The 22,258-nt window shown below is 41.4% G+C and overlaps 2 protein-coding genes across 10 annotated transcripts in view; both read left to right on the top strand.

Annotated features, from left to right (window-relative positions):
- Positions 1-13,265, top strand: part of LOC108887506 (uncharacterized) — a 40,356-nt gene extending 27,091 nt beyond the window's left edge. For 2 of the 9 annotated variants that reach the window (XM_051071670.1, XM_051071668.1), the window contains exons 7-11: positions 6,687-6,773; positions 10,348-10,376; positions 11,315-11,380; positions 11,679-11,747; positions 12,086-13,265. In XM_051071670.1, the coding sequence (XP_050927627.1) occupies positions 6,687-6,773; positions 10,348-10,376; positions 11,315-11,380; positions 11,679-11,747; positions 12,086-12,184 (350 nt within the window). In that variant the 3' untranslated portion in view covers positions 12,185-13,265. Of the gene's footprint in view, positions 1-5,925; positions 6,205-6,304; positions 6,416-6,686; positions 6,774-8,266; positions 8,442-8,598; positions 8,938-9,079; positions 9,356-9,455; positions 9,546-10,162; positions 10,256-10,347; positions 10,377-11,314; positions 11,381-11,678; positions 11,748-12,085 lie in introns of those variants that run through there. The other 7 variants (XM_018682972.2, XM_051071675.1, XM_051071674.1 and 4 more) reach the window with 7 other exon arrangements.
- A 173-nt stretch (positions 13,266-13,438) lies between these two features.
- On the top strand, positions 13,439-21,312 carry btbd9 (BTB (POZ) domain containing 9). The gene is made up of 11 exons (XM_018682905.2): positions 13,439-13,585; positions 13,946-14,154; positions 14,658-15,021; positions 15,561-15,828; positions 15,939-16,158; positions 16,295-16,414; positions 17,491-17,600; positions 17,722-17,911; positions 18,238-18,345; positions 18,659-18,737; positions 18,959-21,312. Exons 2-11 carry the CDS (start codon positions 13,970-13,972, stop codon positions 19,145-19,147), a joined length of 1,833 nt encoding a protein of 610 aa, XP_018538421.1. The 5' UTR covers positions 13,439-13,585; positions 13,946-13,969; the 3' UTR covers positions 19,148-21,312.
- Positions 21,313-22,258: the final 946 nt, after the last annotated feature.

Genomic DNA, 22,258 nt, shown 5'->3' with positions numbered 1-22,258 from the left:
CAGCGACCACATCACTGCTGACGCCACACCAATTCACCTGTCAATCTCATGCTCCATCCTCCCCTCAGGCAGCAACTCTGACCCACCCAGAGGGAACAATCCAATCCACCATTTTCCGACTGGGAACCATGGCCTCAGACTTGGAGGTGCTGACCCTTATCTCCGCCACTTCACACTCGGCTGCAAACCGCCCCAGCTCTGATGCAGCCAACAGAACCACATCATCTGCAAAGAGCAGAGGTTCCCAAACCGGACACACTCTTCACCTCGGCTGCGCCTTGAGATCCTGTCCATGAATACCACGAACAGGACCGGAGACAGGGGACAACCTTGGCGGAGTCCAACACCCACTGGAAACATGTTTGACTCTGTGCCAAGAATGCAAACAGAGCTCTCACTTTGGTTGTACAAGGATCGGATTACCCGTATCAGCGGCCCAGGACCCCATACTCCCCCACAGGATCTCTCGGGGGACACAGTCATAAGCCTTTTCCAAGTCTACAAAACACATGTATGCATGGATTCCGATGCCTCCCTCAGAAGTCCTGCAAGAGTGAAATGCTGGTCCACTGTTCCATGGCCAGGACAAAATCCAAATTATTCCTTTTGAATCAGAGGTTTGACAATCGTTCTGAGCCTCCTTTCCAGCACCCTGGAGTAAACCTTTCCAGGGAGGCTGAGTAGTGTAATACCCCGATGATTGGAGCACACTCTCTGGTCCCCCTTTTTAAAAATGGGGACCACCACCCCGGTCTGCCTCTCTCCAGGTACTGTCCCCGACCTCCATATGACCCTGAAGAGGTGTGTCAGCCACAACAGCCCCCCAATGTCCAGAGCCTTTAGCATCTCAGGACGAATCTCATCTGGTGCCTTGCCGCTGGGCAGCTTCTTGACTACCTCAACAACCTCTGCCAAAGATATGGGCAAGGCTTCCCCCAAGTCTTCAGACTCTTCCTCCTCCCCGGAAGACATATTGGCCGGGTTCAAGAGTTCATCATAGTACTCTTTCCACCGCTCAACAATATCCCCAGTCAGGGTCAGCAGTCCCCCTCGGCTGAACACAGTCTGAGGCAGGCCCTGGTTTCCCTTCCTGAGCCGCCAGACGATTTGTCAGAACATCCTTGAGGCCAGCCAAAAGTCCTTCTTCATGACTTCCCCGAACTCCTCCCACACCCAAGTTTTAGCCTCCACGATCACAGAAGCTGCAGCCCTTCTGGCCTCCTGGTACCTGTCTGCTGCTTCAGGAGACCCCTGGGCCAGCCAAGCCTGAAAGGCCTCCTTCTTTAGCCTGATGCCTTCCCTCACCACTGTCACCAGCGGGTTCTTAGGTTGCTGCCTCAACAGGCCCAGACAACCTTCTGAACACAGCTCCTGCCTGCTACATCTGCAAAGGAGGCTTTGAATATGGTTGACTCGGACTCAATGTCCCCAGCCTCCCTCATGATACACGAAAAGTTCTTCCGGAGTTATGAACAACCCTCTACTCAAACATGGTGTTCATTATGGCCAAACTGTGACTAGCACAGAAGTCCAATAACAAAGCACCACTCAGGTTTAGATCAGGGAGGCTGTTCCTCCCAACCACGCCCCTCCAGGTTTCCTCATTGCTGCCCATGTGAGTGTTGAAGTCCAGTATTTTATTTGTACTTCAAATGTCAAAAATGTTATACCATGTTTGAAAGCACGCATGTGTTTATATCAGCCCATTCAGGAATAAGTGATGTATGCATCACCAGTACATACATAACATTTCCCTCCTCTTTCTTTCCAGACTGGTGGAGGTTCATCATTGTGTCTGTGGGTTTAGCAGCACTCATAACAATAGTTGTGGCAGTCAACATATGGTCAAGAACTGAAGGTGAGAACATTCACAGATGAAACTTAGAAACAGGAAGTTTTGATGAAGCTGGATTTTCACTGTTGAAGCTGAAGTCGACTGTTTTTTTGTCTTTTCAGGGAAAAAAACACAGACGGATGAAAACACAGTGAGTTTTTAACATTGTGTTCTTTTTGAGTTTGAATACAGTTCTTCTAAGTTTCTTTAGACAAACTCACCTGCAGAATAAATGTAATGTAATGTAACAGGTATCTTTACACTGTCAAGTTCTCTCTGATGAACTTATGCTCAGTTTGGGACAGTGGACACCTAAAGATCACAGAGGTGGGACTGGGACTGGAAAGTTGTCAGTGTGTCAGAGTCTGGGTTTGATTGTGTTGTGTTGTTCTTCACAGGTGTGTGATGATGAAGATGATGGTAGAGTGACTTATGAAAACATCAGATCTTCTGATGGAGTTTGACTGAATCTTCTGCCTCTGTCAGACTCCACTGATCAGCACAACATGAAGAAATGAGTCCATTTCAGCTGCATCAGTGCAGTTTACCTGAGGAACTGAAGCTTTGAAAGAACAGAAACAGTCAAAGATCATTTTTAGAGAGTTATTATTTAGAGTTTCGTCTGACTTGGACAACAATATTCAAGTCTTGATTTCATCTCATGTGTCTTTTCCTGCATCAGCTGTTCAAACTTTTCTCATCTGTGTCCAGATCAGGTTTTAAATTCACCAAACAGGGAGGAGAATTTAACACTCGCTTTGAGCTCAATTTTTGTGTGAACAGAGGTCCAGAGGTCACAGAGGTCACAGAGGTCACAGAGGTCAGGGGCCCCGGGACCAGAGCAGTTTAAGCTGCTGACTATCACTCAGTTAGAGGGAGATCGTACCTGCTCACCAAAGTTAAATAGAGCAACAACAGGTGTTCAAGGCACAGAGTTGGAATGACAGAGGCTCCATTCTCCCTATTAGAAGTCAGTGTACCATCAAAATGAATGCTAAAGTCAGATAGTTACATAATGTTACTTTAAATTTAGCTAAATTGATATTGCTGTGTTACTTCTAATTTTTTCTTTAATTAATGTTTAACTGTGTTTTTTATTTCAATTATTTTAATGATCATTTTCAGGATTTATTGCTGTAAGTTGCCTTGTTGTCCAGCAGGGGGAGTAGTAGGTTCACTAGCAGGACAATGTGAAAAGCATAAGTAATAACCCAACACCACATGGCTGCTTGAAATGTAAATAAGCTTTCTTTATGTTCTGATGTGAAAGTCATTAAAGCAAAGAGGAAGTGGAACAACACTCGTCCTGGCTGAGTTACTTTTGAGAGTCAAATGAAACAGATAAGTGAGAGGAAAGTGTGGAGTTTCTGTTTGTATGAGCAAAGGAAGAATGTAAGGTCTGTCTGCATGAAAGCAACAAGACACAAGAGGGACAAGAAGCAACTTCATCCAAAGTCACTGAAGAGGAAGTGACACTTCACTCATGACAACATTTCTATTCAAAACACAAAATGACCACAAGGAGGCGCAAAAAGACTCAACATATATAACCTCCCTCCTCTTATCCTCCTCTAGTAGTAAACCTTCCCTGTGTTGGTTGAACAGCTCTGTTCACACTAAGATGTGTCTGAATCCAGATAGAAATGCAGACAAAATGACGTCAGAACACACAGAACCTGAGAAATGGATCAACATCACCAAACACTCTGAGCTAATATAAATGTAAATACATTTCAAACAGCTTAAAGGACCAGGTCGTCTCTGCAGGGAGCATGTAGCATCAAAAACAGAGTTCAGTAAGTGTCTCTTTGTCTTATGTCCTAATGAAGAGTCAAGTGTGTGTTTCTGTGAGCCTCACATGTTTATCTGATGTTTATCAGGTCGTCATTAGAGGGTAAAACCTCCAGAGCTCTGCTGCTGTCCAACCCACACTCTCATCAAAACACTTCCCCTTCAGCTCTCAGAAAAAATGACTTCAGAGACACAATGAGGAACCAACAGGTCTCAGGTCAGTAACATGTCATCTTATCTGTGTTCTTTCCCAGCTGCTACAGACGTGTTAAAAAAAGAGCTGCATTAATGCAAACATTTCTAACTAACAGTCTTCACACCTTTAGCCTCCTCAGTCCTTTTTCTGTTCAGGGTGTCAAACACGTCACTGTCAGAGACACAGTCTGCACTTGTTGAATCTTAATATAGTTTTCTCTCTGCAGCATTAAATGAGCTCAGATCCTGTTCTATCTGCAGAAACTTATTCCTTCTCTTAATAATGAACTATTGTCTAACAGTCAGGTCTCCATCCAACATGCTCATTGCAGTTTTACAGGATCTTTGTCAGACTGCTGTGACCTCTGACCTCTTCACTATGTTAGCTATGCTGCTTAGCCTTTGAGGGTGATGACAGGAGGCTGGATCCAGTCCCAGTTAACCTAAGCTGCATGTCTTTGGACTGTGAGAAGAAGGGCACACAGGCACAGGGAGAACATGCAAACTCCACACAGAAAAGCTCCATGTTGTTGTGAGGTGACAGAGCTAACCACTGCACCACTGTGCCGCCCTTCTGCTCATGACTCTAACTCAAAAACCAGAGCAAAAATAATCATGACCACATGACATCATACTGATCACAGGAAGTATGTGATGTTGGTCTGTATAAGATGAACCATTTTAGAGACTCTGACAGTTAGGATGGACAGAGAAAGGAGAGAGACAGAGCAGCACCATGGCTGAATTCAGATGGATTCAAATGTCTTTATTAATGATCCTGCTGCTTCAGTTCACAGGTAAGGACACATGGACATATAGAAATGACAGGATCATTGCAAGACTGATCTTTGGGCTCCAGGCCACTTTTGTCAGTGTAGTTGGGCCTCAGACCACTTTCTATTTAAACAACTGTATCAATCCAATACTGCAAGATATAAGCAAGTAACTGATAGAATTTTCTTCAGCACAACCTGGGCTATTTGAATATGTGTGTCTCTATAATGTAACAAGACGTTTTAAATAGTTTGAACACCATAAACCCAAAAGAAAAAATAAAACGGAACCAAAAGCTATAATTTTTTTTCAACTGTTTTCTCACGGTTCAACAACACAGCTTATGATTGGTTTACACAGTCAATATGGCTGCCATGAATGTCTTTAATCAGAACACGGTAACAGTTGTTCTGATAATGAACAATGCATTAATGAGGACGCAGAACACGGAGTTATCCACTGCTTTGTTCCGGAAATGCTGAACAATGGCACCAGGTTCCATGATGGATTACAAAGACCCTGGAAGGATTCTAATCACAAACGACGGCTTGTTGTAAAGGCAGAACAGAGCGGAGCAGGGCAGTTTTTAAAGTTAGTTTCTACATCAATGCGTTACAGAAATATTAATGAAAGTATCAGACGAGTACTTTTCCAGTCGTCTGCCACTGGAGGGAGCCTGTTATCAGTGGCTTCTGATGGATGATCGTTCATTTCCGATCAGTCCAGTGTGCTGTTTGTGTTTGAAGATGAGACACATTAACAAACTTCTACTTGATGTCAAATCCTTCTCACATGAACTAGAACAGAACAATCATATTCTAACATCAGATCATTGTCTTTTATCTCGTCTTCTCAGCAACAGCTACTGGACAATATTCCTCCATCACTGTCAGAGTTGGAGATGAAGTCACTTTGTCCTGTGAAAATGTGAGAGATGGTCAGGATCAATGTGACAGAACTACCTGGATCTTCAGTGGTTCAAGAAGCAGAACAGCAGTAACTCTGTTTGACCATGGGAAGATTTACAGAGCAGCCAAATCTAAATCAGACAGACTGAGTCTCACAGAGAACTGTTCTCTGGTTATAAAGAAGGTCACAGTTGAGGATGTTGGTCAGTACACCTGCAGACAGTTTAAATCAGGACAACAACAAGATCTAGATGTTGTGGTTCATCTGTCTGTTGTTACCAGTGAGTATTTCCATCATAATGTTTTCAGCTCAAACTGTCTTGTTAGAACAAAATACTGAAACATTACAATAATTCTGATTACAGTGATGAAGTTCATTTTACTCTTGTTGTCTTTCTCTCACAATATCTCCATCTTCACCAGTGACTGAACAGAAGAACAGAGATCAGGTGACATTATACTGCTCTGTGAGGACACGTTACCACTGTAGACACACAGTGAAGTGGCTGTATGAGGGTAAAGATGTGGCTACAGATGACAAAGGGTTGAGGACATCATCGTCTTCCTGCAGAGCCTACGTGAACTTTCTGACTTCTCATTATATTTACAAATCAACATCTAAGCTCTTTTCTTGTGAAGTGACTGATGTTTACAACGGGCAACAGTTTACCTTCAGCCTTCAGTCCTCACCTGAGAAGTCAGGTAAGAACATTATGAGCTGATGATCATTTATTAACTGAAGAAGAAGAACATGAGCTGTTTTCTAAACAATCATTTTTTGTGGGTTTGTTTATTTGTCCAGGTGACGACTCAACAACAACAACAACAACAACAACAACAACAACAGCAACAACAACAACAACAACAACAACAACAGCATCTCCAACCAGTGATGCTTCAACAAAACCAACAGGTAGAGACTCAACTATTATGTATCTTAAAAAAGAATGATGAGTTTTTTAAACCCTGATTTAAACATCTGTGCATCTATGGACAAACAACAGACTGTATCATTTCATGTGGAGGACCTGTTGGATGCATTCTGTTTTTTAAAGCAGCTAGTGTACTGTCATGTAGGGAGAGTGAGGTGAAAGCATCAGAGGATACCAAGTATCAGTCCTAGCCAGTGCAGATATCAGCCAGCTATTGTCACAGTGTTTTTAATGTCTTCATTCTCTTTCCAGATTGGTGGTGGTTTGTCATTGTGGCTGTTGGTGTATTGGTGCTCCTGATGATTGCCATAGCAGTCTTCAAAAGGAAGAGAGCTAAAGGTTGAGAATATTCACAGACGACACTTTTATAAAACAAAAGGTTTTAATAAAGCTGGATTTTTACTGTCAAAGCTAAAGTTGACTCTGTTTGTCTTTCCAGGGAACAAAACACAGATGGATGAAAACACTGTGAGTTTTGAACCAGAACATTCAAACTTTTACACAATTATAAGAGTTGAGTTTGGTCACATGGTCCTGCAGGATTAGCCAAGAAGAAGTCTTGAACACCATATACAACCAACCAATAACCATCCCCTATTTCACTGTGTAGGCTGATCCTGAGGATGGTGTTCCCTACGCCTCCATCAGCTACAGCAGGAAGACCAAGAGTAAAGCCCAGGTAAGCTGTCTGACGGGTCGTACTTCTTTAATGTTGTGTAATTAATGTGTTGAGCTGTTTGTCTGTTGTTTTCCAGGTTCTGGGTAAAGATGATGAAGATGATGCAGTGACCTACAGCACAGTGAGAGCCTCCCCCTCCTCTGCTGGAGCCTCTGCTGATCTCAGCAACCTCTACGCTGCCATCAACAACCCAGGAAAATAAAGAAACAGCATAGTTACATCTCATATCATCAGTTACTTTACATTAATGACTGATTAGTTCAAGAGACACAATGTAACCTTGCTAAGCAACAGCGCCCTCTGCAGCCATGAGTGGTGATTAATTCTGCTGAACTGAAACGCAGTTTAACAGTGTATATTACCCATGATCCTCAGCCTCTGAAGCAGGAAGTGCTGTCATTATAACAAACACACCAAACTCTGTTTCTAATTCTTGATATTTCCCTCAGTTTCCTGGCTGGATATCAGAGATGAACTCTGGTTTTTAATGACTTCTATGTGATTTTAACTGATCTATAGTTCAGCATCTGATTCCAGTAGTTTAAGCTGCTGACTATCACTCAGTTAGAGGGAGATCGTACCTGCTCACCAAAGTTAAATAGAGCAACAACAGGTGTTCAAGGCACAGAGTTGGAATGACAGAGGCTCCATTCTCCCTATTAGAAGTCAGTGTACCATCAAAATGAATGCTAAAGTCAGATAGTTTCATAATGTTACTTTAAATTTAGCTAAATTGATATTGCTGTGTTACTTCTAATTTTTTCTTTAATTAATGTTTAACTGTGTTTTTTATTTCAATTATTTTAATGATCATTTTCAGGATTTATTGTTGTAAGTTGCCTTGTTGTCCAGCAGGGGGAGTAGTAGGTTCACTAGCAGGACAATGTGAAAAGCATAAGTAATAACCCAACACCACATGGCTGCTTGAAATGTAAATAAGCTTTCTTTATGTTCTGATGTGAAAGTCATTAAAGCAAAGAGGAAGTGGAACAACACTCGTCCTGGCTGAGTTACTTTTGAGAGTCAAATGAAACAGATAAGTGAGAGGAAAGTGTGGAGTTTCTGTTTGTATGAGCAAAGGAAGAATGTAAGGTCTGTCTGCATGAAAGCAACAAGACACAAGAGGGACAAGAAGCAACTTCATCCAAAGTCACTGAAGAGGAAGTGACACTTCACTAATGACAGGAAGTAGATGCAACATTTCTCCTCAAGAAGCACAAGTTTAGAGACTTAAACAAGAAGTAGAGAGAAAAGAGACACAGAGAGGATGGCTGAATTCAGATGGATTAAAATGTTTTCATCAGTGATACTGCTGCTTCAGTTTACAGGTAAAGATTTATATAAAATGACTATTCTAGTCTGTGTGTTTTCCAGGAGAATTATGACTTTAGTGCACTATTGGAAACCACACATGTATCTGTTGAATCTTAAAATATCCTCACTCTGACATTATTAGTAATTATTATTACTATTATTTTCCCTCAGGTGCAGTAACCAGACAGCTTTTCCTGTCCAAAATAACCAGAGTTGGAGATGAAGTCACTTTGTCCTGTGAAAATGTGAGAGATGATCAGGATCAATGTGACAGAACTACCTGGCTCTTCAGTGGTTCAAGAAGCAGATCAACAGTACCTCTGTTTGAACATGGGAAGATTCATGAAGAAGCCAAATCTAAATCAGACAGACTGAGTCTCACAGAGAACTGTTCTCTGGTTATAAAGAAGGTCACAGTTGAGGATGTTGGTTATTACAACTGCAGACAGTTTGACAGATCAGGACAACAACAAGGTCCAGATGCTCAGGTTGTTCTGTCTGTTGTTACCAGTGAGTATTTCCATCATAATGTTTTCAGCTCAAACTGTCTTGTTAGAACAAAATACTGAAACATTACAATAATTCTGATTACAGTGATGAAGTTCATTTTACTCTTGTTGTCTTTCTCTCACAATATCTCCATCTTCACCAGTGACTGAACAGAAGAACAGAGATCAGGTGACATTAAACTGCTCTGTGAGGACACATGGCCACTGTAGACACACAGTGAAGTGGCTGTACAACAGTCATGATGTGGACAAAGATATCAAGGAGTTGAAGACATCGTCTTCCTGCAGTTCCTCTGTGAACTTTCTGACTTCTCATTACATTTACAAATTAAGGCATAAGTTCTTCTCATGTGAAGTGACTGATAATAACAACCGGCACAAGATAACCTTCAGCCTTCAGTCCTCACCTGAGAAGTCAGGTAAGAACATTATGAGCTGATGATCATTTATTAACTGAAGATGAAGAACATGAGCTGTTTTCTAAACAATCATTTTTTGTGGGTTTATTTATTTGTCCAGGTGACGACTCAACAACAACAACAACAATAAAAACTGCAGGTGCGACCACGATAGCAACTACAACTGATGGTGCTTCAACAAAAACAGAGGGTAGACTCAACAATTTTACAGTTTTTCTAGAATCTCTCTCTCCCTCTCTCTCTCTGACACTCGGCTGTTGATGGGATCTCATTCAGTCAGTTACAGTCAGAGCTTTCAGTTGGACGACTAAACTCATAACAGACACACAGGACATTTAACTGATACTTAGATGTTGTTTTCTGTCTCAGTTGGAAATGACTGATTGTTTAGAAATTCTCTGTTTGCAGTAGCTGTTGACTAATCAGTACTTTACAGACACAGTGACACAAACACACAAACGTTTTGGAAAAGAAAAAATGTTGAGGAATTTTCTCAACCCACAATCATACAGTCATCATCCTTCAACTTTTTCCACAGCAAAAGAGATTTTTAAAAGTTCCAACACCTTTACACATCCAAAAACCTAGATGGTTAAATTTGTTTCCATTGCACTAACTGGTGTTTGTAGAGCTCTCAACCATATTTTGACTGTGATATGCAGCTGAACATTCTGCTAAATAACCAGCTGGTGGAACTTGAGTTGAGTGTTATTTGTTTGTTTGATTCTGTCAGAAGTATCCAGTGAACAGAGCAGAAAGCTGAAGCCAAAATGCTTTAAAGATTTATTATCCATGTTATCTTTACAGACTGGCTGTGGCTGTACATCACTGTGGCTGTGGTTTTAACACTTTTGATAGCACTTGTAATGGCTGTTGGGATCAAGCGGCACAGAGCTAAAGGTGAGAGCATTTACAGATTAAACTTTTATAAAACAACAAAGTAGATTTTTCTCTGTGGAGGCTGAAGTCAACTCCCATTTTTGTCTTTTCAGGGAACAAAACACAGACGGATGACAATGTTGTGAGTTTAAAAAAAACTGCTCCTCACTATAAATTTTGATTCTAAAGTCAAGGTAATGCTTGTGGGGGAGGAAAAAATAGAACGTAAACACTCTGGGCACACTGTACAATATATGAGGGGGGATGATAAGTTGATGGCCTAAGGTAGAAGGAGATGAGTTAAACAGCTCTTGTTACAGACACAAGCAGTTCAACTCAACTTCAACTCGAGTGAATCTGCAGAAAGTTTGAGGTTGAAAACTTCTGTTGTATTTGTTTCTGGTACTTGAAAATTGCAAGTCAGCTCTGATTGGTTCACAGCAGCGATGACGTCATTATCAGTTTCAAAATGGGAATCACTGAGCTCCTCCTTCATCATGGGAAAGAGGTAGTAGTTGGAGGAGCCTGATCAGGTGAATAGAGCGGATGGTGGATGAGTCCAAATCCACATTCAGCACATGACTGCACTAATGCCATTTTCTCAGACATACGATGAGCTGTCTTATCTCCTTCTATCTTAGGACCTGATCTTATCAATCACTTCCAAAAACAGCTGAATACAATAACACCACTAAGGCTGAACGACCAGTCAGGCGAAACTCACAGCTGCCCCCCAGATGCCAAACCCTCAGTGTCTGGCAGGAAGGGGTGTGTGGCTCAATCAGTAGTGGCCCAAAAGCTGCTTCCTGCTTTGCATATTTGCTTAGAGTTTCACTGACTCAGCTCTGACACAGTGTCAGCAAAAACTGAGCATAATATGCCTCATGCAAACTGAATCTCTGGTGGGACCGTTGCATTGGACTCTTTTCAAGCTGAATTTGTCCACTGAACTAAAGTCAGAAATTTTTTTTTGATCTGTTCTACTACCTGTACCTGAGAGCTGCACAGATATATTGCAGACACTGTAGAGGTGTTGTTTGTATTATGCCATACCAACACCTGCACTCTTTATTTGTGCAGCAGCTAACCCCTGTCCCTGCTGTGGTTCAGTCTGCTCCAGAAACTGGACTCCAGAAAAAGGACTCGGTGAGACTGCACACTCCACCCCAGTTCACAGCTGCTCTCACTGTTACTTGTATTTGTTCTCTAAACTTTAACACTCTCACACTCTTGTGTGTGAGAATGTGTGATAAAGATAAAAAAGAGAAGTTTGCTTATGTAACTGGACTAAACCAAAAAGGAACTGTGATGTTGATCTGAGGGTTGTAAAAAAAACTATGCACAACATTATGAAATATGATAAATCATTAATGGAATAAAGTCAGAAGAATGAGTCAGTGTGAATGCACATGCTCTAACAAGTCATTATATCGTCACTGTGTAGGTCGATCCTGAAGATGGTGTTTCCTACGCCTCTGTCAGCTACACCAAGAAGACTGACAGCAAACCCCGGGTGAGCAGTCTGCCTGGTTGTTCTCATCACGTTAGAATAGTTTCCATTTGAACAGTGTCATTTTCTGATTAAGGCTTGTGATGTCACTTTGATTTTGCACTGTATTTTATTTTGCTGCACTGCATTGTGTTGTTTTATGTGTTGTCATGTTTCATGATGTTCATGATGTGTGTTGCTGTTAGCTGTAATGTACTGAGTTTGGTTCATTGCCCTGGTTAATGTTGTGTTGTGGATATGATTGGTGCCTCTGCACTGTGTTCTCCTTCCTTCTGTTGCAGTGCGTTGTGGTGGGTAAGGCATGCATTGTGTAATTTGTGTGTGGTGCTGTTTCCTCCCAGGTTCATAAACATGTTGGTGATGAAAATGATGCAGTAACCTACAGCGCTGTGAAAGTTTCTTCCGCGGATCCCAACAACCTCTATGCGAGCATCAGCTAACCAGACAATCAAAACTCATGTCATCAGATCATTGCCTCTGTTCACTGGGATTCTTTAAATCAGAATTTTCATGATAAATTGGTGTAAAAAGCCTCTTATCCTGAAGGGGGTGCTGTAGGATATCAAGGTTAAACAATTTTACTGACTTTGTTGTTCATATTCTTAATCATTATTTTCATATTTATTCTGTTTAGTGTCATCTTTTATTGTTTGATATCAGAAATTTGACCATTTAATCTATGCTCAGTTACCTTAGCTGGTTTCAGAGTATTCAAAGCATGAGGAGGAATGTGATATGAGCTATTTTAACAACATAAATGATGTCACCCTTGAAAATTGAATGAGTGAAAACTGTGCAGTCTAGATGTAACTATGACCCATATAACTACAGAGAATTTAGTTAGTAGGAAGTCCAGTCATTGTGAGGAAGTTACATCTTACTGATCAAAGGCTCTCGATCAGACCAGATAATGTATTTTTCTTTAAGAAGCAACAAGTTTAGAGGCTATTACACATCTGAGATAAACAAAGGGCAAAGAGAAAAGCTGATATCTTTGGGCTGATGACAGTCATGAGCTTTGGAGAATACTGAAATTCTATCCATGATTAACTGGGCCTTGGGACTAGAAAGAAATGTACAAATTGTTTGGCACATTGTATATGTTGCTATAGTGCCACCTGTGGGTGAAATGTCAGAATAAGTTTACATAGTTGGCCAGAGTTGGTGGGCACTTGAATGTGGCAGTAGCGGATGAGGTATTCAGGTCCTTTATTTGGGTAAAAGAAACAAATATAAAGAAACAATTATATAACTGATGTATTATAATGTAAATAGCTTTATAGCATTGTAGCTGGCTGTGGTGGAGCTAATTTTATTTATTTAATATGCTGTTGGGTATTTTTTATTTTATATGCTCTCATAAGTGTAGTGCAATTAAAAAAAAAACAGTGTTCCCTGTACTGAGTAGCCTTTAAAATGACTCAAGTTAAGTACAAATACCTTAGAACTGTATTTACTGTAAGTACAGGTACTTTCCACCACTGAAATTTGATCTGAGTTGCACAATGTATTAAAGATTTATGACCTAAAGTCAAGTTGTGAAGTGCATGTGTCTTGAAGTAGCCAGTCACTTCTTAATGGGTGAAAATAATGTTAAAATTTGTATTTAAAAAGTTATTGTTTTAATTACCATTTTATCGCTTCCTTTTGGACTTTTATTTTGAAAAGCTGTCTCTCGAACCGGAAGTGTCTGCCCGTCGACCCAGAATCGGTTTCCGTTGGTTTCATGTTGGAAGAATTATAAATTCGGTGCATAATTTTCATGCACAGTGGGGAAATAATCACGACTGTATGTTTTAAATCATCTTTATTTGAACACAGGAGTGAATGGGAGCTGCTCGGTAAGTTTAAGACTGTGAAAATGGAACATATCTGAGCTATTAGCTAACGTTTGTTCGGGTGTCAAATGTCCGCGACAACAGAGCGGCTGTAAACAACACGGCTCAGCTAGCTAGTTATCCACATCGTGTTTCGAGGATTTTTACCTGCTAATTGAGTTGTTTTACTGAAACATTAACAGCAGACACTATAGGAAATACAGTAACTGAACGCTGGTCTAAACTTGTTTTCGTCCGCCGTGATATTTCATGGTGTTTTAGTTAGCATTTAGCATTAAGTAGCTGTGTTTTATGTGTCTCTGCTGGTGTTAGTCAAAGTCTGGTTTACTTTGGTTTTGACATATATATATATCCCTGTGTCAGATGTGACTGTTGCACCCATCGACCATGAGTAACAGTCACCCTCTGCGTCCACTGGCCTCCGTGTCGGAGATCGACCACATCCACCTGCTGTCGGAGCAGCTGGGAGCCCTGGTGCTCGGCGAGGAGTATAGCGATGTTACCTTCATCGTAGAGGGGAAGCGCTTCCCGGCGCACCGGGTCATCCTGGCCGCTCGCTGTCACTATTTCAGGTAACTGTGAATGACTGAAACTCACGACTCTTGTCGCTTATGTTACCTCTCAATCCTACGGATCCTTGAGACTCCCGTCAAACGTGCATACACTTCTGCTCTTTATTCCACGAGCTTGAGAAATAGTAAATCACCTCCGGTTGCCGATTGCACAGATTAAATTAAAGATACATGCTTTCAAGTTGTGTTTTGGTCCTGGGGGCCTCTTTTATCTAAATTTTCTTACCAGTGCTCCCTCCATCTGTTGGAAATTATCCACATTTGCTGTCAGTGTGTATCTGTAATTTGATGCCTTTCCAACCCCACAATTTGTTTTGTTCACACAAGGAGCACATAACACCACATTTACATGGGATTTAATCAGTCTGGATACTATTCCAGTTTTTGTTGTTCAGTATGTGTGACAGTCTAAATCTTAACTTGAATATTGCATGGAGAAAATGAATCAAAAACAAGTATAAAGCTTCTTCCCTTAAGCTTCTTGCTTGTTCCGGCTCCTTTAGGGCCCTGCTGTATGGTGGAATGAAAGAGTCCCAGCCCCAGGCGGAGGTGTGTTTGGAGGAGACGCGGGCTGAAGCCTTTTCAATGCTGCTACACTACCTGTACACAGGCCGAGCCAGCCTCAGCTCCGCCCGGGAAGAGGTGCTGCTGGACTTCCTTGGCCTGGCTCACCGCTACGGCCTGCAGCCACTAGAGGACTCCACCTCTGAGTTCCTCCGCACCATCCTGCACACCAACAACGTCTGCCTGGTGTTTGATGTAGCCAGTCTCTACTCTCTGAGCGCGCTCAGTGCAGCCTGCTGTGCCTACATGGACAGACACGCACCTGAAGTGTTGAATTCTGACGGCTTCCTCATGCTCTCCAAGGTATGAGATTTCAGGATGATGAAATGGTGTATGCAGAGTTTTAGTTCATTAATTTTTCCATACATCGTAACATATGGTTATAAATATTAGATATGGGCAATAAATATCTCATGTGAGCTTTTGGTGTAATGGAAACCTGAGACACAGTGCCCTCTAGTGGCAGGTATGTGATCTCTCTTAGGCAGTGCAGCAGCATTCAGCCTTAAATGCAGGTGTGTATGAAACCACAGTGTTTTAGGACACAGTCACTTGATATGATATAAGCTAAGCTGATGACATAGAAACAGTCCCACAGCTTACTCAATCTTGTCCCATTACCTGTATGGCTACAACTCCCTCTTATTATAATATTAAAGTAATTTTTTTTATTTTCAATTAATCATTTAGCTCATGAAAATAAAAAATGATAATCAATTCTCAGCTTCTTATTTGGCAAGTATTTGAATTACAGTGATATGAAATGCAGGAAAACAAGCAAACACTCCTTGGTGGGAAACTGGAAGTACTACATATGTGGTATAAAATTCTTGTGTTTGCAGACCGCTCTTCTGACTGTGGTCAGCCGGGACTCATTTGCTGCCAGTGAGAAGGAGATCTTCCAGGCCTTGTGTCGTTGGTGTCGGCAGCACGGGGAGGGTGCTGAAACACAGGAAGTGATGTCAGCAGTGCGGCTGCCGCTCATGACCCTGACGGAGATGCTGAATGTGGTGCGACCGTCCGGCCTTCTGAGCCCAGATGATCTGCTGGACGCCATTAAGACTCGCTCTGAGAGCCGCAACATGGACCTGAACTATCGAGGAATGCTCAGTCAGTGGTGTTACTCTTCTGTCTATTTCAGTGCTTTTTGTGTATTATCTGTGTATTTATGAATGTGTTTGCTCTTAGCTCTCATTCATGTCTTCTTTCTTGGATTTCAGTACCGGAGGAGAACATCGCCACCATGAAGTATGGAGCGCAGGTGGTGAAAGGGGAGCTGAAGTCGGCACTGCTGGATGGGGACACCCAGAACTACGACCTGGACCACGGCTTCTCCAGACATCCCATCGAGGAGGACGGCAGGGCTGGGATCCAAGTCAAACTGGGCCAACCGTTCATTATCAACCACATCCGCCTTCTTCTGTGGGACAGAGACAGCCGGTAAGACAAGCTGGTCTCACCCTGCTAAAGCAAACAAACTAGCCTAGTAGGGTTTAAATTTTTTCTTTTTTCATATGTAGTATTAATAGTATATAGTTTGTGTCCTAATTTAAAATGTCATTTTTAATTCTCTAAGGTCGTACTCCTACTACATTGAGGTATCTATGGATGAGCTGGACTGGGTGCGTGTCGTGGACCATTCCAAGTACCTCTGCCGCTCTTGGCAGAACCTGTACTTCACACCACAAGTTTGCAGGTAAATGAAAGCTAAAACATTTGGCTCCCAGTTCATTCACACCAACAGTTAGGGCTCCTAAATATACAACAAAGGTACTCACAAGTAGTTTGGCATCTTTTTGGTGTTCTGTTAGCAGAATGAGTCAAAACAAATCTGACTCCATCTCTGTAATTTTTGCCAAGCACAAAAGCCTTGTCTGTGCTCTTTGCCATAACTTGCCTCAACCTGGCGTACATAGCAATTACAGTGTGTTGCCTGTAGTTGATTTGGATTATGTTCTCAGTTTTTACAAACCACACTGATGTTTTCCTGGCACAGGACAGAGAAGAATGTTTCAGGCATTCCTGTGCAGTAGTTTGGTGCTTCCTGAGTTCAGATAGCCTTGTTCTACCTTTGTCAGATGAACCCAGGTTGGAGACACTCCAGATTTGGAATAAATTGTTGTGGGCCTGCCTGGTCCGAGATAACAGTCAATAAACATCTACACGCGTGTCAGAAGATATGACTCTAACGTGCCCTAAGGAATGCAGTAATGGTGCTGCTTCATCATTGTCACATCATTCCATTTGGAAATGGTGCTAAATGCTAATTTACATGCAACTTCACTAAAACAAACAATAAAAATACAGTATATTAGTTCTACACTTTTTGGAAATTGATATAATCTAAGGAGAGTCCTGCAACTAATGTTGTGCACTTTTTGTGGGAGATGTTGCTGCATTTTATTAAGTTAAAGCATAGTTACATTTATGGTGGTTTGTGTTCTTGAGGTAAAGGAACATCAGTGAAATTGTACATTTTGTGCAATAGTGTGTGCTTCACTGTAGAGAAGGGCATGGGAATGAAAAAAGTATGAAGTCATTAATGTGGAAGAAACAATAAATCAGGCAATGAATATTGAAAACAGAAACACAACATAAAAGATTTAATCCCAAGGAAAAATAATAAAGTATAAATCTCTTTAGCTTGAACTTCTACTCCATGTTGATAATGTACAGCGAGCCTCGTCAGTTTCCTCATTGTTGACATATTGGATCATGGTCAGCTGGTTTTTTCCTGCTCAGTCACATCTGATGTTTTTCTTTTTGTCTCAGGTACGTTCGCATTGTGGGAACACACAACACAGTCAACAAGGTCTTCCATCTCGTGGCTTTCGAATGCATGTTCACCAACCGCCCGTTTACCCTGGAGAATGGACTTGTGGGTAAGTTGATTGACTCTGAGTTGATTGTAATATTTGTAATTGAGGAATTCAAAGCCTCCTCTACATTTGCACTTTTCTGGCTAAGTGCAAAGCCATGCAAACCTCCTGTGCTTCCTGTCAGTGCCCAGTGAGAATGTGGCAACCATCGCATCCTGTGCCAGTGTCATCGAGGGTGTGAGCCGAAGCAGAAATGCCTTGCTCAACGGCGACACACGCAACTATGACTGGGACTCTGGATACACCTGTCATCAGCTGGGTTCAGGAGCCATTGTCATCCAGCTGGCTCAGCCCTACTCTATTGGATCCCTAAGGTAGATTTGGCCACATTGTCATCTCTAAGTATGATTCAGGAACTGAGCAGGTTTTATTCATCTGTGGCATACACAATAAATCTGTTTACCAGCTACAACTGACAATGATGACAATGTTGAGAGAGAATGCAGAAAGTGATGTTGTATTTCTTTCTGTAAGCCATTTTCTCAATACTGATCACAGCATTAATCAAAATGATCACCACTGTGGTCATTTTAATCTATAATGTGAAATGACATTAACACCTCATAGTGATTATTGATACATTTTAAAGCAGTGACGTACAAAACAAATCAACAGAGTTAATTGTTCTCCATCTGTTCAGGCTGCTGCTCTGGGACTGTGACGAGCGCTCCTACAGTTACTACGTTGAAGTTTCCACCAACCAGCAGCAGTGGACGAAGGTGGTTGACCGCACCAGGGTGGCATGTCGGTGAGGCTCCCATTTCCTCCTTTCACTTGAATCACTGTTATTACCACCACCTGTTTATAATCCAGCTACTATTAACTGAGTCTTCATTTCTGATAAACATGTGCTTAAATAGTTGTTACTCTTATAGGTAGACTTACAGAAAATTCCAGACTCTCTAATACCATATTTTTCCTTTAATGTTATAATCAGGGACCTGCCAGGAAGATGTAATGATAACAGACATGAATGTTGTAAATAAAAACATACATGAACAGAGATTAACTCAGAATGTTTAATGTGTTTGTTTTGATGTTTTTACCACCGTCTCTCTCAGATCATGGCAGACCTTGAAGTTTGATAAGCAGCCTGCTTCCTTCATCCGTATTGTTGGGACTCACAACACTGCTAATGAGGTGAAAACAGTTTTCTATGGTTATCAGGCTTCTTTCTGTTTCTTTTTTAATGCTATAGGGAACATGCAGTCATTGATTCTGAAATATATCTGTGTTGATGTGTGTGTTGGTGGCCCCTTCCAGCTGTCAGTTCTATCTGTCTCAGAATGCATATTCTGAAACAGTGAATTATACGTGGTGGTAATTTCTCCTGTGAGTGTCTGACTGTGATCTCTCTGCAGGTGTTCCACTGTGTTCACTTTGAGTGTCCGGCCCAGCTTGACACAGAGGTCAATGAAGGCAGTCCGGGCTCGTCCGATTCTGGGCCGGCCTCCCAGCAGCCACGACCCCAACGACCGTCACGCACGCACAGCCTGCTGCCCTCCCAGCCCTCTTCCACCTCATCATCGTCCTCACAGTCCCATCATTAAGAGCACCCTCGCCACCTCGTTGCAAGGTGATGAGAGGAAAGAAGACCTCAGAATGCCATTTTGCACAGCCTTCATCATCCAGACTGCACTGCTACAACGCTGCTAAAGGCGATCGTCTCATTGTCATAACCCATGGTCCTTCTGTCATAAGTGCAACATTAGAGACTGGTATATCTGTAGCAGCAGCACTTAGGGCTCCAGTCTTCCCAGTTTTGAAACTGAAAGTTAGGTATTACATCCACTGGCTCATACATTTTTGTGAAGGTACTTTTGTAGCTACTAAAACACAACTTTTATCCCTTCAAAATCAAGAGGAATCTTTACTTCTCCAAAGATGAGGCACACACTGAAATGCGGTTATACTGTACCACCAAAGAGCAGTAAGACCAGGGTGGGTGGGGGTTGCTATCTGAATTTTACGAGTTAATACTTCAGAGAGAAATGGATTTTATCCTAAAACAAGCTATTTTTTTAAGAAATTGTCTTAAAAGGACTCTACTCACTTTTCGTACCATCAAGCTAACAGAGTAGCAGTCAAGTATTTTTCAAACTTTTGAATTCAATTCTTGAAGGGTTTGCCAAAGCTGTGGAGCTAGTGCATTCTGTGGCATTTTGTATGCAAATAGCACTTAATCCAATTATGCGTTTGCATATTAAGTAATAGCTGTTGAGTATTTGTTGACAGACTTTCACACCTGAAACCAAAATGTGTGGTCCTTATCTGGTGTGGCTTTTTGATAGTTAAAATTCATACCTCAAGAAAAACCTCACTAAAACTGAAACTAGATTTGAAGTGTCTTAATTTAGTACTTTAAGCACTTGAATAGCTTAGCACAAATGATCGGGGAAATCAATTAGGTTGTTGAAAACTGGGGCTGAGAGGCTCGGACCAAATTACATATGCACTAGGGCTACCTGGAAGAAAGTTTATATACAGTAGATACATGAGCAGCTGCTATTGGCACTTTACTTTACTCAAGTATACAGAAATAAAGGTTGCAGCTTGGTTCTTCTGACTGAAGTACAGTACTGGAGTGCTGGATTTGGTATCTTTCTGTATGTTAAATTAAGTTAAACACTTCCTCACTCTTGGATCTGTCAGGTTTGAGCTGTCTTTTGTGTGTTTTTGGAGGTTTGTTTTAAATTAAGCTATCAGTGCTGTGGTTCTTGTTTGTTTCCTTTGTGTCCTGATGTTGCACTTTTGAGTTGTCTTTAAAAAGCTCCTTTTTTTTGAAACCTTTTGTTTGATGTTCAATAATCTGAAGTACCTAACTACCCTGGGTGACACACTGATGTTTCTGTAGACCCTCTTTAGTCATCCCTGTGTATATTTTAGGAGATCACCCGTTAGTTAGATGAAGTCTTTAATAACTAACCAGAGAACTTAAATAGGGCTTTGTTCAGGTTACATTGTAATGTAGACAACACACTCCCCATCCCCCATCTAACTTTATGTATGTGTATAGTTTTACCTAATATATATTTGTTTTGACCATTGACGTGTGATTGCATTTCACTGCCTCTTGTTCAGTACATTGCCTGTCAAAAATGTGATTATGGAAACAACTGATATTGTTTGTTAATGTTCATTGCTGTGAGGGGTCACACCCGTCTGCTTGCCTGAATCGCTGCTGTTAAACACAGTGGAGGTCTTTGATACAAGCAATACAGTGATCTCTATCTTCTGTTTAGTCTTGGGAGCTTCTGTTACAGACCAACAGTGCTGTTTGATCAGTCAACATGCTGTTGTTCATCATGCTCCAGTCACTGATGCCCTGCTTGCTCTTTAGGCTATGTTGATGTGTAATGCCGTCCAAGGAGCTGTTTTTTTGTCATGAAACATTTAAAAACTTCTCATTTTGAAGCTCAAATAACACATTAGTCTTGTCTCTGTTGCCCAAATAATTGGTTTGTGTGTCCAAGGCTGTGGGAACAGCAACCAGAAGGTATTAACCAGAACAGTGGGGCAGAGAAAAACATCAGAGGGATGTGATAGAGAGCAAACCTGTTTATTTAATCAGCAGAGTTCACCTGTTGAACTGATGTGGGGAAAAAAGACTATGTGGGATTTTTGTCTTATGTAAGAACTGATCAAAGTCATAATTGTTATTCAGCATTTTCAAAAAAAGTGTCCTGAGGCTTCAGACCCTCAGGGAGCTAAAGACTTTCAGGCTCATCATGTGTCTTTTGTGGTAATTTGAATAATTGCACCTTAGTTTGGTAATACACCATCAAAAGCAAGGGGCCTTAAGGCATCGTCTGATCTAGAGAATCTGTCCTGTAGAGATAAAATCCAGTTTTAAAGCAACCATTGTTTATCTTGTACTTACATATAACATATTCCTAAATGCACTCATGCTAAAATATGCACTAGTCACTATTTCTATGTTAACAGACAAACCACTTCTCTGAACCTTTTTACATCTTTCAGCTCATTGTTTTGGTTTTATAGCCTGCAACTTTACAGTCTTGGTTCACTCTCAGCAGCTGTCTTCAGAGAAAATACTCGCTACCTTTCCAGCACCAAAAAGCAGCCAGGCAGAGTTACAGTCATTAGGCCACCTGAAACACAACTACATGAATGCTAATGTCGCCTCTGTGTAAACAGGCAGCTCAAAAGAATCAATCAACGCTGGGTTAATCAAAGTAGAACAAACCAACCACAAACCAATACAGAATACAGCGCAAAAAGATTGGTGAAAACAGGGAGGTTAATCAGCATTAGGGCCATGTAGGCAGTCAATCTAGCACTAATTTACCTATGCAAAATCAGCATTTGATGAACACAATGTTTTATTGAGAAATGCATACTGTTTCAAGAGGTTTCCTTCCAACTATTCGATGTCAGTTCCCTTAATTGATAAAACATGATAATGTTTTGATGTAATCCTATTCCAGATTGATTTTCTTTTCTTTTGTTAATTACAAATGTCTTAGAGAGTTAAGACTTCACTGTAATCTGGTAAAACGGATTACAGTAAAGCCAGTGATCAAAGCAAGTCAGACCCTTATACATTCTCGTTTCGTGCTCATTTTAAGTGAACAGAGCTGCCTGCATTTATCACTTTGCAGTTTTTTAAGTTGGTATTTATTTGTGTAATGTTGCATTTA

This window comes from Lates calcarifer, linkage group LG7_1 (assembly GCF_001640805.2).
Source record: "Lates calcarifer isolate ASB-BC8 linkage group LG7_1, TLL_Latcal_v3, whole genome shotgun sequence".
Classification (NCBI taxonomy): domain Eukaryota; kingdom Metazoa; phylum Chordata; class Actinopteri; family Centropomidae; genus Lates; species Lates calcarifer.
Note: the sequence above shows the minus strand (reverse complement) of the source record. Positions and strands in the feature narration are given on the sequence as shown.

What these genes read in the sequence shown, in the direction of transcription:
- btbd9 (XM_018682905.2), top strand. Translation starts at nt 13,970, where the DNA reads ATGAGTAACAGTCACCCTCTGCGTCCACTGGCCTCCGTGTCGGAGATC. An exon ending in GAACTATCGAGGAATGCTCA is followed by an intron (nt 15,829 to 15,938) that starts GTCAGTGGTGTT and finishes CTTGGATTTCAG; the next exon opens with TACCGGAGGAGAACATCGCC. An exon ending in CTCACAACACTGCTAATGAG is followed by an intron (nt 18,738 to 18,958) that starts GTGAAAACAGTT and finishes ATCTCTCTGCAG; the next exon opens with GTGTTCCACTGTGTTCACTT.